Below are 14,662 nucleotides of genomic sequence, written 5' to 3'. Positions count from 1 at the left end.
GCGGGTTTGCCCCCTATCAATATGTTTTTAAATAACATCTGCATACAACTATATGCTATATATATGTTTTACTTCATAGTCTATAAGTAATACCGATGCGGCAGAAGACTAAAGATAACAACAGTCTTCTCATCACGCTCTTTGAAGGTTATGAGCACCAAATTGTTTACTTCAACACAAGAAAATAACTGAAACCTTCTTTCTTGAACACCATTATACCACCCAAACCAATAAAGTAGGAACAAGGAATGCTCACATATATATCATCAACTTGACAATCCAAAGTAACTTCAAGAGTTAAAGATCCAGTCCTAGTAAGTGACACCAATTCCTTCAAACTCCTCACAACCATGCTCGGAATAATCTAACCAAAACATCCATCAAGTTATTAGAATTTGCAAATTTAAAAGACTACACAAGAGCAAATAAAAAATAAATAAACTAACCAAGAAAAATATAGAAAAATAAAGGTCACCATATGTTGACCATTAACATTCATGGAAGTAAACTTGTGAACAAAAGGAGAACACAATATGTAGTTGTCATCAAAGAGTTGACGCGACATGAAATACATTTGGTGATAATTCAGATTGACACCACGACTCTAAAAACAAGCATCAACAAGTTCCCTCTAAGATTCACTCAGATCCTCGAGCGCTACAAAAATAAGTTTCACAGGTTCAATGGAACAACGAAAAGTATCAGATGAGATAATATTTAAAATTCCTTAAAAATAAACCTTACCAACATAGGATAAAGGGAATAACATACCACCGCCTCTATGAAAATAAACATTAATCATAGCTCAATAGTGCTCAAGACTAGCAATCATTATGTCACGATGGAGACCATAATCATTCACCAGTCCCTCTCAGGAAGGACCATGGATTTTACTGCTCACCCGACCATGGCTATACAGAACATCATATAAGTCACCCTCACTGTTGTGAAGAGCAAACTCGGTATCTTTGTCACCCCACCGAATAGCTAAAGCTCTACACTGCTCAATAACTACGCAAGATGTGATCTAAAACTGCACGGAATATACTGCAAAAGAATGAGAACATTCATTACAATCAGATAAAGAAGGCATATGATACTTTCCATCCAAAACAACATCAACCATATGCCATAATAAGATAAACAAGATAATGGATCAGGCCACCTGGCGTTCGGCAAAAAGGGCAAGCCATTACCCACAAAGAAAACCATGACCACTAAGAACTGATTCTACAACTGAGTTGAAAGTTGACATTTGATTGTATTGGAAGCACCCACCCGTAATTAGCCGAAAAATCTCCATTTCCTGGAAATATAACGGGAAAAAATAAAACCGGAAACAAGAAACCAACAGAGAAACACAATTATGACTGGCAAACAAGTGCAAGAGAGCTCAGCGAGAATCCCAATGATGCACAACAGCGACAGAAGGTGGGGCGGCGAGGGCGCGACAACGACGACTATCCCGACGTAAAAGGAATTAGAGAAAAATGTCAAGCTTCGGCGACGGGAACTGCAATTCGGGAAAAACCAAGCTGAATAAACAAATCAAAACAATACTAAAGAAGTTCAATTATTTAAGGACTAAAGTGCAAAAGGAAAACCAAAAAAAGAAACTGAAAACAGAAAATAACGTAACACCGCCTACACGCGACAAGTGTTACTTGCGGAACGCGTTTGAAAAGTCTTCAACGCGTTCATAAAGCCACATTTATCGCGCACGGAATACGCCTTAAAGGACATTTACAAGTAATACTTCTCAATTAGTGATTTTACAAAAAGGAGGTTTATCGTGAGTGTAAAATTATCTGATTGAAAATTATCCGGTTGATTTTAAGAGTTTTCGCTAATACAATAGAGAATATAGCAAACACGGATAATCCAGGGCGGGCAAACGTATCATCGTGAGCTAGGAGACTGAGGCCAACTCGAGCGCATTACCCCATCCGGTCCGGCCCTGTCCGTTTGGGGCAAAATAGACAAACCCGACGTCTGAGCGTGCGTCGCCCTCGACGCATCTTGTCCTTTATGTGTCCGGGCTGACCCATTTCCGGCGCAAACATGCATCCGGTTTGGGCCATGGCGGACAACGAGCGGACGTGGTTGAGCCCTCCTCTCGTCCGCGTCGGGGACGCGTGGCTGGCGGCCACCTACCTCCCACCGCCCTTATTTACTGCGCACGCCTGATAGGCCCCGCTTGTCATCCACTCAGCGCGGGCGGTCACCGTCCTTCTTTAAGCCTTTGACCGGCACAGTGCACACGCACACTCCACTCCGCGTGCCTCCTCGGGACCGACAACAAACCCTAGTTTTCTCCCCCGTCCCTCGAGCTCTCCGGTCGCCGGCAGCAATGGGGTGGTGCAGCGCCGGCGGCAAGGGGAAGGGGGCGCATGACCATGAGGCTGGGTCTTCGTTCGGCCGCTGTCACACCGTTCTCCTCCTCCGCCACAGCCTACTCCGACAACCTTCTCCATTGCCCCTCCGGGCGCCCCAGCGCGCTCCAGGCAGTACGTCCATGCAGATGTGTGCCACCACTATTGGGAGACAAGGACTCCGCTCCCCTAGAGCGACATCCACTTGCCAAACAACTGGCACCTGTCCGCCGATTGGGTGCCGACCCACCGGTGCCAATGAGCGGCCGTGCTCGTCGCGACGAGATCCAACACCGCCGCCGCCTCCCCGACGACCTTTACTATGACCCGAGGTACGCCGTGGATTCTCCCCTGTGGGACACCTGGTTTCGTGATGAGCACGACGTGCGGCGCGCGTCCTATTTTGCCGACGAACACAACAACCCGCGGCGGGCACGTGCAGAGTGTCGGGCACGCGGGCCCTCCCTATGTGCGGGGGCGTACGCGGGTGCATGGCCTAACGCCGACCCCGTCGCCGTTGCCCTCTCCGTCGCCACCACCACCTTCTCGCATGACCGTAGAGGAGGAGGCCTGGCTCGTCGAGCGTGTCATGAAAGATTCCATGAACATGTACGATGAGCGCTAGTGGGTGGGGCTGGAGGAGATGATGGCCCTCTCCGCAGCCGGCGATGTGGCCATCCCGAAGGAGCAACCCGTGGCGGTGAAGGAGGAGGTGCACGAGGAGCAGCCAGTGGCCGCGTTCCCCCTGAATCTGGTGGGCCAGCGCTGGACGTGGTCGTGCATGACCACGGAGATGGCCCAGAGATTGGGGGCCGAGCCTTGGTGCTCCACGCCGACGAGGTCACCGGAGCGCGAGTCATCGCCACGCGGGGAGGTGGTGCAGGCGCCGCTAGCGCCGCCAAACTTCGAGGGGCCGTCAGCTCACCTCTAGACGATGCCGACGTACATCAACCTCACTGGATACGATGACGACAACGACATCGCCTCGAGACATGACACGCACCACAACAGCGCGGGGCGGCGCATTTTATTTGTATTTTTAAATTATGTTAATTAAGGACTGTGGGCCATGGGACAGTTGAACAATGTCTTTATTAATGTATAATTATTAATGTTTGCGTTTTATTTACATTTTTCTGGCTTTTTTGTTTATTCCATTTTTTTAAATGCCCTATTTGTCCCAGATGATTGTGATGCGGCCACGTGTTGGACACACCGATCCTGCCACGGGCCTATCGAGACATGAACAACCCCATTGTCATCTCAAACGAACAGAATGTGGGCCAAATGGACTTACAGACGTGGTGGCGCCCTAGAGTTGGCCTGAGGCCAACTCCATCGCGCGACCCCATCCTGTCCGCGCGTTTCCGTTTGGGGCAAAACGGACAAAACAGACGGCCCAGCGCGCGGGAGCAAACAGACGTTTGTTCGTTTTGTGTCCGTTTTCGACCCATCCCCGGCCCAACTTTGCGCCGATTTTGGGGTGAAACGGACAACGCGCGGACGGGCGGGACGTGCGCACTCCTCCGCCCCTGGCCCGCCAGTCGGTGACACAAAGTAAAACCCACCCCGCCCCTTTTGGTACCATTTCCCCCTAAACCCTCCCACTTCTCGCAGTCTCCCTCTCTCTCTCCCGTCCATGGCCGACGCCTACCCGAATTCCGGCGGCCCGGCCGTCGACCAGCCCGGAATGGCCAAGAAGAAGAAGGCCAAGGCGCCAAGGAAGCCGCGGGAGGAGTGCATGCCGGAGGAGATCGCCAAGTTGGACACGAAATCGGCGAAGAGGAGGAACCGGAGGGCGGCGGTGAAGGACAACGCCGCCGCGCGCAAGTTCGCCGCCGAGCGCGATGCAATGGAGGCCGCGCGGCGCAAGATCGAGGTCGAGGAGAAGGAGGCCATCGTCAACAAAAGCGCACGCCCTCCTCATGCTTGGCATTTGTCGACTGGCCGGTTTCTCTGCAGCGGCCGTCGGCCCGGCGAGCACAGGCTCGTCGGTCGCCCGGTCTCCCCACTGCCAGTCGCCGACGTCGCGGACCATGGTTGTGTTGCCTGGCTACCTCCCGCCAAGGCACAACGCCCACACCCGTTTCTCGGGGTTGCCGGACGTGAGCGTGATCGCGCCTTCCACCCCATGCCCCTCGGCCCGCATCAACCTCAACGTCGCGCCAGGGTCCAGCAGCGGCGGCCGGGCGTTCGTCGAGATGCAAAGAAAGCAAGCACGACCGTCGTTTGCGGGCACCATGTCGTCCCCCCGCATCCTGTTCGACGAAATGCCAACACCAATGGCACCGGTCGACAACACCTATGACCAGTTCATGGAGGACGTGATCTACAATGGTGGACATGTCCCTGCCTACGATCCTGACGAGACCCAAAGTCACGATGGCCGCGCCCAGTTCGTTGCCGATGAAGAGGCCGACGACCGTGCTCACTACGACCATGGTGACTCGTGGCATGGAGAGGACGACATCTATTGCGAAGGTGATGGCGATGAAGATGAAGTCAATGACATTGATATTAGTGGTGAGCCATTGTTCATCAACGAGCTCACCCAAAGAGCGGAAGCACAAAAGAAAAAGAAAAGCATTCGCACGGGTTCATACACCCAAGATGAGGACAAGCTGATTTGCAACTCTTGGACGGTGATTAGCCAAGATCCGAGGACGGGCGCGCAACAAAAGGGCCTAGTTTTTTGGACGAGAGTCCACAAAACTTTCCATGGAAGGAAGATGTTTGAGCCCTATCAAATCACAAGCGACCGTGGTATCACCTCGATTCAAAAGAGGTGGTTGTTCATCCAACAAGAGTCCAACAAGTATTACGCCGCATTGGAGAGCATTGAAGCACGGCCCGTGAGTGGCCTCGGCATTGGGGACATGGTATGCTCTCCTCATCCTAGTCCTTTCCTTGCTTCGGCCTTGTATATGTTTGCATGTCCAAATCTTGTTGATCATGTGGTGTAGGCATTTTAATCTTTGGAAGCATTCAAGGCCCGGCACGATGACAAGCCATTCACGCTTACGCATTGTTGGTCGATCATCAATGATTGCCCTAAGTTCAAGGATCAATATCGTGAACTTCAAAGGAATATAGGCAAGAAGACGACCAAGTTCGCCGGAGGTGGAGATGGCGAGGCGTTGAAGAGGCCGAGGGGCAAGACCAACTCCTAGGTGGACGACATACATGATGCCGCATCCATCGCCTTGCATGAGACTTTGCATGACATGATGTCTCAAAAGGACATGAGGGACGAGAAGAAGCGACAAAGCAAGGACGAGCAAATGAAGCAATACCTCGAGCTTCAAAGGAAGAAGCTAGAGATTGAGGAGGCGACCAAGAAGAGGAAGATCGACCTGGAGGAGGCGGCCCGACAAAGGCAGCTCGACATTGAGGCCGCCAATGTCGAGGCCAGGAAGAGTCAGCTCGACATCGAGGCCACCAATGCCGCAACCAAAGCGAAGGAGGTGGCCCTTGCGATCATGAGCGTGGACTTGACGAAGATGAGCGAGAAGATGAGGAGCTGGTTCGAGGCCAGGCAGAAGGAGATGTTCGACGCCGACAACCTGAACTAGTTCGTCCGATCGGACGTGTCCGTTCTTTTTTGGGGGCTGGCATGGGTGCCGCCCGCTGGCCGCTCACTGTGTTCCGGCGAGAAACAAATTCATTATGGAGGTGACTATGTTGTCGCCCGCTGGCTGTGTTGCCGACGAACAAAACTATTCATTTTGGAGGCTGGTTGTGTTGCCGCCCGCTGACTTTGTTGTCGGCGAGGACGTGTAGGCCGCTGGCTGTGTTGCCCGCGTGAACTAGGGCCGCTGGCGTGAACTAGGCCGCTGGCATCTGAATCGTTGTTCTTTTGAAGGCGAACAAGATAGGACAAACGGATGTGGCCGCGCGCTGGGCGCGCGACAAATGCATCCTAGGCATACCTGGCCAAACGGGCCGGGCTAAACATGTCGGCCCGCCAGCCCGCCAAGACGGCACGACACGGGCCCGGCCCGACATGATTTAAACGGGTCGTACGAGACACGCGACACGCCTCGGGGCGTGCCTGGGCCTGGAGGCTGGGCACGACACGACCCGTTTTATTTTTTACATATTTTTAAATATTTTTAATATATATACACATAATATATGGCCCAATAGGCCTAAAACAAGCTCATGAGGCTGAAATTATGCTGTCCAACGTGTTAATCGGGCCAACAGGCCGATCCTTTTAGTAACCGGACCGTGTCTGACCCGAAGGGGCAGCCCATGGTTGACACGACACGGCCCGATTATTAAACGTGCCTCGGTGAACTGTGCCGGGGCAGACACGTTTAGCACGGGCCGGGCCGGGCAATGCCGGGCCGACCTGTTTGACCAGGTATTATCCGACGACAGGGCCGAACACAATCTCATCTCGCCACCCAAATGGATAGAATTGTACGTAGCAAAAAGTGAGGTCCGTTTGGGGTCGCGGTGGAGTTGGCGTGACTGCTTCGTTCCCTCGCGAGCGCGTCCCGCCTACCCCTCGTTCTAGTCCCCGTCGTCGATACCCACCTCACTAGCTAAACTCCATCGCCACCTCGTCCTCTTCCTCTTCGTCGGTGACGCTTCCCCTCCCCAAACGTTCCGTCCGGGACTCCGGGTAAGCCTTGTGCTGCTGCTACTGCCACAGTGGCGTATCCTGCCGCCCCATTCCCCTCGCCGCTTCGATCTGTTATTTCTGCCGCCCCCTAGCGTGCTGCTTTGCCGGTGCCGCGATCTCGCTGCGGAGCTGCCCGGTGCGTGCGCGTTGCTTTTTCTTTATGCGTGCGGGTCAAGAGCGTGATGTGAATTGTGATCTCCCGCGGTGGCACCTTGTTGTTGTGAAAGGGAGTCACTGGAGTGCCGATTTGGTTCGGCGGCACAAAGTGGTTAGGTGCAGAAATTGCTTCGTCGCTGTGGAATTGATAGTAGTTTTCTTTTTTTCTTTCTTTTTTGAAAGATCCAGCAACCGATGGCTTTTCATTGTGATAGGTTTTAAGAGAAATGGTGAATTTTATTGGCTCAGATGAAGCATGAAGAGAATACAAACACAATGAGCATACACCCAGTCCGTGCATAGCTAGCTAAGATGCACATAACCAATACCAAGCGTATCCTCACAAAAACACGCCGGCAAATAAGAAAGTCATATAAGACCCCCCCCCCCCTCCCCTCCCCCCAACAAAGCGATCAGATATGCCACAAAGTACAACAATGACCTTATCGGCGCCAACTATCTCATGACTGCACACAGACAATGAGGTTCTTCAGCATAGAAAGGGAGCGACGCTCATCCGCCAATGTCATTGGATCCTACCACCCAAGGCCAGAATCTAGGTTTTGACCTTAAAAGAACCAGTCCGATGATATCCAAGCAATGCCTTCAACAAGGTAACAACGTAAAAATATCACCATTGCTGAATATAACCAACTCGGGTCAGACCTAGTGCTCGAGTAGCACCACCATCGATGTCACTTATGTGTTGTCGCCACCACTTTGCCGCGATCCCAGCAACTACATGTGATGTGTGACCGTCGCCATTGTGCAACCATTCCTTCACGTCATGCTATCGTCCATAGTCTGCATCTCATTGCCGAAGTAAACCACCTATCTGGAGAGAGGAGCCCTCATGAAGACCTTTTGGTGGCCATCGCAATCCCCAGCGAGGTCACTGTCGTAGGCTGGAGTGGTCATCACAAGGACCAACATCGATGATGAAACATACCACCAACTACACCTCGCAGAAGAGAGCCCTGCCTAGGCCCGTCGACCTAGGAACCGACACGGTCAGAACTGGAGCACGAAAGACAAATCAACATTGCCAACGCGTGCTCGCGCAAAGCGTATCCGACACTAGATCTGGAGCGCACAACCGATGGATCGGCGACGCGCCTCCGACCGAAGCATTGTGCGCGCCCCAAGCCTGTCCCCTATCACGCCTCAACCATGCCGTTATGCCATCGCCTCACAGCCGTGCCATTGCAGGAATCCTGCAGTCGAGGTGCTGTCATGCCGCAGCCACAATCTCACATCCAAGTCACCGTCGGAAGCCTGTGGTCGCGCCGCCCCGTGCCATGGAAAGGTCCACACCCACGCGAAGCTTGGATGTCCTGTGCTGCCAATCAACCCCGTGAGAGGACAAGCAACCTCGTCGCCGCAGACTTCGCCCTCTGGCAATGGTGAGGGAGAGGAGAGGATGGAGGTTGCTTGAGTTTTGTCAGCACAAGGGCTCTCCCGTGTTGCTCGTGGGAGCGAGCGGCACTGGATGATCCTCTTTTCATGTGAGTCAGTTCACACCTCTACCTAGTTTCAGTAGTGTGCAACTTGATAGGTAGGGAGCAGTATTTACATCTTCATAGTTGGAAGAGCGATAAAAGGAGGAAAGGTGGATGTAGCAACCCAAAAGAAAAAGAAAGAAAGAAATGGTTGCTCGGCATGCTGTTCTTTTCAGGGCGGATCACCGAAGGGTTGTTGCATGCAGATTGCTCTGGTGATTCTCCAAGAATCCAGAGAGCGGCGGATTGAATGCATGATTGTGTTTATGAAAGAAATCTCGTCTCGGGAAATGTGTTTGTTCCTTTCCAGCCATATCTCTCGAGTGATCATGACCATGAGGGATTTGACACATTTAGCATTGTCCACTAGCGTTGAGCTTGAGATCGCTTCGCAAAACCCTAGCGAATTGTTAACCTCCGCCCATGCTTGGGGGTTCAGCGCCGAGCACCCTAGCCAGAACGAGGCACGCCTCCAAATTTGCTTTGCAACCGGGCATTTGCCCGAATAGGTGCATGGAGGTCTCAAGATTCCGGGTGCAGAGACGGCAGAATTATTCATTCGGCCAGCCACGATGTAGCAGCTGATCAGCGCACCAAGTTCTGTCCTGGAGCAGAAGCCATACGAAAAACTTGCAGCGCGGAGGGGCCCAAGCCTTCCAGAACAGGCTAGGTAAGGATGATCTAGTTCTTCCCAAGAATTGCAACTTATATGCATTGAATGAGCCCGGGCTTGAAACCTTCCAAAGAATTTCGTCTCGTATGCCTGGGTGAAGGACAATGGCGGAGGCTCTGAGCATGTTCCAAATCAGAAGGAACTTAGCGATGTTTTCTTCTGTCAGGTGTTGGTTTCTGATGCCTGAATTCATCTGGTATTCAGCAGGGCCTCACACACCAATCTAGTTTTTCTTCTAGACCGCACGCAGAGCCTTGGCCCCAGCAGGCACATGGGTGTAGAGCATAGCCAGGTTGACTCCTAGAAACAGGTGGGCTTGCCCTTCCTGATATTAACCGAGGTGGCTGCAGTGAAGAGTCTCGGTCCTGCTGGTTGCATGGCAAGTCAAAGCCCACCCATGGACGTGAGGGCGCCTGCCAGCTAAGCCAGAGCCATTGCAACTGTAGCATGTGCACAAACTTGTTGTGGTCGTGGATGCCCAGACCTCCCAGGGCAAATGGCGAGCAGACAGAGGTCCACTTGACCTTGCACTTTCAACCAGTAAGCTTCTCCTCCTGCGCCCAGAGGAATTCTGTGCAGATTTTGCCGATTTCTTGGAAAATCCCGTCGGAGCACGGATTACTGTCAGGGCGAAGACGGGCAGCGCAGGGCGAAGATGGGGAGCGCATGAGAGCCCGCCGCCCCGCATGGTTCATGAGCTTCCCCTTCCATCCTGCCATCTTGTCCTTGATCCGATTAAGGACGAACTGGAGATGCACGCGCCTTGTCCTTGATAGAGTGATCGGCAGCGCAAGGTCAGTGATCGGGAAACCTACCTTGCTGCTGCCAAACCCCTTAAGGATACTATCCAGGTCAATGCCCTGGCAACGGATGGGTTGATGCAAAGTCCAGTAGCACGCCCAAACTGCTCGAGGATTTGGAGAAGGTTGTCGATCTCACCACAGTCAGGGTTTGGGAAAATGATGGCATCACCAGCATAGAGTCTGAGCTGCAGCATCATGTCCCTCCCGGCAGAGGGGAAAGAGCCCCCAAGGCGGCAGTAGCATCAGGTATACATTGAAGCGGATTGATGGCACGGATGAACAGGAACGGGGATAGCTGGTCGCCCCAAGCCCCAGCCATGAGCAATGGGGTCGCTATTAACCCGTTCAGGAGGAATTGGGAGTAGTTTCCGCTCTTGCTCAGCGGTGTCACACTAAAAAGTACTTACTAGCAGTGGCGGAGCTAGAGAAGAAATGCTGGAGGGGCGTAAGGCAGATACAACAATCTTGAGGGGGCCAAAGACTATACTTTTGAATTAAACACTTCCAAAAAAATAAAATTCTTCAGACATTTTGTCAAGGCTTGAGGGGCCATGGCACCTCCAGGAATACATGTAGCTCCGCCAGTGCCTACTAGTATGTTCTTTATGTACCTGCGTTTGATCGTCTGCTAAGTGCTGAGAAAAGATTTAGTGAAGAACCAACCTGTGGTTGTATGGTTAGGAGGGTGGTTGTACCCCCATCCCACCAGGGATCAAACGCTGGGTTTGACAGCCTGTGTGTCACAGGAATATTCTACAGCAGGAGGCGAAATATTCTTCGACGTTGAGGCTCCTGTGATTCTACAGCAGGAACCCATAGGGCGTGTTTGGTTGCATGTGTTGCATCTGGCTCGCATCCATCATGCAATATCTAGGTTGTTTGGTAAGTTGTATGGGCCCTTCAGCCTGGCCCGGCGGATGCAAAAAGAGGCCTCTCAGCCAGGCTGAGGGGAACGCATGATTCCTGCGTATCTCTCGTGCAGGCTCGTTCCTCCGTCCTCCTCTTCGTCACACGCCGCTGCCAGGAAAGCTCCCCCATATCCCTTGGATCCAATCGACCAAGAGTCGTCGAATCCATCCTTGTCAAGCACCACCACCTCCGTTCTTCTCTACCAAGCAACGCCGCCACCACCCTTGTCAAGCGCCGCCGCCGCCGCCCTTGTCAAGCGCCGCCAGCTTCGTTCGCCTCCACCAAGCGTTGCTACTGCCGCCGGATCCTGGCTCCTTGTGACGCCACACAGAGGAATATCACGTTCACTTGTGAGTTTCCTTGACCAAGCACGGCGGTTGCCGTCGCACATGTCAAGTGCGGCCATCTTTGTCCCCCTCCACCAAGCATCGTTGCCGCTCGCCGGATCCAACCGTCTGGAACCACCAAGCTCCGCATCCCGTCGCTCGGCGCTGCTGCATATGCTCCAGCTTTTGTATCAATTTCAGCAACATTCAGAAGAACTGCACCTCGTACAGCCATGATATGCAGGAATCGTACAAGTTCACCAAGCACCAATCTTGGCTGAACTTTGCATCAGCTCAACTAGGTCGTGGTCACCCAGGTTCCGTATGCAATGCAGCCTAAAGCCACCCAGGCAACCAAACACGCCCTATGTGAATGAGTGTGTATGTGCGGTTGTGCATCTATGTACTTGGTGTTCCTAAAAAAAGGACGTCTGAGCGTTTTTTTTTTGTTCACAGCAAGCCCTTTAATGAATTGAACAGTTGGATTATCTCAGGCTACACAAGGTCTTGTTGATCAGTTTAAATTTCTTCCGTTGATTCTTCAGCCCTAAGATTTTTCTCTCCACTTTACTGTACTTGTTATGTTATCAAGAATTTACGAGGACCTGCTGTCTATGCCTTTCTAGGTCGCTTGCTCATCTGTTGCTGTGATTGTCAGAGATATGATACTTCAGTGCTGCACTTGAAGATTTGATCCATCGTGGTCCTAGTCCTGTTCCATCTGCTGGTGCTAGGCAGACTGAATGGCTTTCCGAGAGGAGAGATATGTGAGGTTAGTTTCTATGCTCCCTTTGTACTGAAGAGTGTTTGGTATCTATAGAAATAGAAAATAACATATTTCAAAGGAAAACCTACTCCACTGGGAACATATGAGGTCAGCTTCGTTATGGTTTACAAAAATTTCATGTTTGACAGATACCAAAGTTATTATAATAATATAATCTAAATAGCTGCCAAAATAAGAATTTGCACCTGCGCATTATTCTGACTAGTAGCCTTAGCTGTTTGTGTGTGTGATTGTGTGTGTGTCAGGTTTCACGACTGGAGGTCAGAGTATTCTGTTGGTTCAGATAAGATAGTTTCAGAAGGAAGGCATACTGCATTTGACTCACTAAAGGATAAGACTCTAGGAGCCTTCTCATTCTTAGGGAACAGTTCACGCCCTGAAACCCTGAACAAATCAACACCAGAGGAAAGGAAGGCCAAAACAAGAGTTCTTGATCCTCAAGGGCCGTTTTTGCAAAGATGGAACAAGATATTTGTGATATCATGTCTTATTGCAGTTTCTGTGGACCCATTATTCTTTTATATCCCAGTGATTGATGGTGTCAAGAACTGCCTATATCTGGACAAAAAATTGGCAACCATTGCAAGTATTCTGCGCTTTTTCACAGACATCTTCTATTTGCTTCATATAATATTTCAGTTCAGAACAGGATTTGTTGCTCCTTCCAGAGTATTTGGTCGAGGTGTCTTGGTTGAAGACACCTTTGCAATAGCAAAGCGATATCTAACTACATACTTTCTGATTGATTTTTTAGCTGTTATGCCCCTCCCTCAGGTACTTCATATGCCATTTTCTGCATTAACCTGCAACAGTTGAACATCATGTGCTTCTTGTAGTCCTTATGGTTTCGTTAGGATCCAATAAGACTAGCTGTATGCATGCACTTTTGTACTAGTTTCCTCATGTATGATTTATTAGGAAGGCAGTAAGAACTGTTGTTGTTAGCTATTTTAGCATACTTAAATTTATGGGACCTAATGGCCCAGAATGCACAAAGATATGGAGCATCTACGCAATCAAGTGCAGCAACGAGATGAGATGTTTAGTGTGGTTGTGCACAGTAATTATAACTGCTGTTAAGAGAACATCAACCAAGGGAATGTTGTCCTCTGGGAATTATAAGAGACAATAATTATGTGGGGCATTCTGTATTTAACATGCTGAGTTATAAGTTAATGCTGTACTATTCATTTACTTCGTATGATTGAAGCTTTGGGATACTTGTAGAACATGCCAAAAAGGGCAGATACTTTCCACCTACGACATAAAAAAGAAGTTGAATCCAGTCACTGTTCTTAACTGGGTGATACTATTCTTAAATTTGAATGAAACAAATGCGGAATATCGCGTTTATAGAATCTCTTTTGTCACAAACATATAACAATAACGACATCATTTCAATAACAGGTTTTTGTACTGTTAGTGCTACCCCATCTCAAAGATTCCAAGGTTATGGAGGCAAAAGATATACTGATGGTTATAGTTACATGTCAGTATGTGCCTCGGCTCGTTCGAATAATACCACTCTACCTTCAAATCACAAGGTCGGCTGGCATAATTACAGAGACCGCATGGGCTGGTGCTGCCTTTAACCTTTTAATTTATATGCTCGCTAGCCATGTAAGTGCTCAGCTCACTAATTAGTAAGAAGAATGCAAGCTAATTTATTTTCCTTTTCTGTCTCTAAACTTAATTAATAACTTAGAATCCTTAATCCATGCTAATTTGAGTTCATTGTATATAGTTTTTTCTTGGTGGTAAGAGCCTAAGTGGTAACCCAGTAATTATTGCTTGATAAAACTTCTCTATTCGCGGCCAAATATAATTCTAGAATGAATTTTATCATGCGATCTCACATCAATACAGATAAATTAATAGATATAGATAAGGATTTGTTTTTGAAAAATATTCTCCTAGTGAACTTTGATTCCTTGAGGGAGTGCAAACAAGAATGTCACATAGCAAAGCACATGGGATATTGTTTTTTCTTTTTCTTTATGGAACGCACAGTACGTTTTATGATTATCACTTGCTAAAGCATATGCACGAGCAATGAAATTGTCATAGAGAGAAACATCTTGTCTTAAGACGATGTCTTGGAAGATTGAATGTCACTACTATGTGCAACTCAGTCCTTGTTTTTCACTCATTTTTTATCATGTAAACTTGTTCTTCAAACTTCAAAGTAGAAACATGTCCCAACTTGTGAGGTGTAATATGTAAAAGGTTCAAATAATAGCAAGTATATTCCTAAGCCACCGAAACCTTCCAAGATAAAATATGTAAAAGGTTGAAATGATAGCAAGTATATTCCTAACCACAATGGCTTGCATGCCATCAATTGCCCTTTTTGTCGATGACGTGTCTTTGTTCGGCCAGGGCTAAAACACTTCAAATTACTTCAACCGACAACACGGTTTTGTTTTCCTAGGTTCATGCCACCGCGAGGTGTAATACCCTACGCCTGTTTGTGTTCTTGATCTGTTGATTGCATGCAGAAGGCAACA

At 49.7% G+C, this 14,662-nt stretch overlaps 1 protein-coding gene and 1 pseudogene across 2 annotated transcripts in view; both read left to right on the top strand.

Moving 5' to 3' along the window:
* Positions 1-3,306: 3,306 nt before the first annotated feature.
* Positions 3,307-5,944, top strand: LOC123405350 (annotated as a pseudogene).
* Positions 5,945-6,815: 871 nt separating this feature from the next.
* LOC123406199 (cyclic nucleotide-gated ion channel 1-like) overlaps positions 6,816-14,662 on the top strand; it is a 34,900-nt gene continuing 27,053 nt past the window's right edge. The window contains exons 1-4 of one of the 2 annotated variants that reach the window (XM_045099673.1): positions 6,816-7,002; positions 12,027-12,140; positions 12,401-12,929; positions 13,563-13,775. In XM_045099673.1, the coding sequence (XP_044955608.1) occupies positions 12,112-12,140; positions 12,401-12,929; positions 13,563-13,775 (771 nt within the window). In that variant the 5' untranslated portion in view covers positions 6,816-7,002; positions 12,027-12,111. Of the gene's footprint in view, positions 7,139-11,994; positions 12,141-12,400; positions 12,930-13,562; positions 13,776-14,662 lie in introns of both variants that reach the window. The other variant, XM_045099672.1, reaches the window with a different exon arrangement.

The sequence above is a fragment of the Hordeum vulgare genome, chromosome 6H (genome assembly GCF_904849725.1).
Source record: "Hordeum vulgare subsp. vulgare chromosome 6H, MorexV3_pseudomolecules_assembly, whole genome shotgun sequence".
NCBI classification, from domain to species: Eukaryota; Viridiplantae; Streptophyta; class Magnoliopsida; order Poales; family Poaceae; genus Hordeum; species Hordeum vulgare.
Note: the sequence above shows the minus strand (reverse complement) of the source record. Positions and strands in the feature narration are given on the sequence as shown.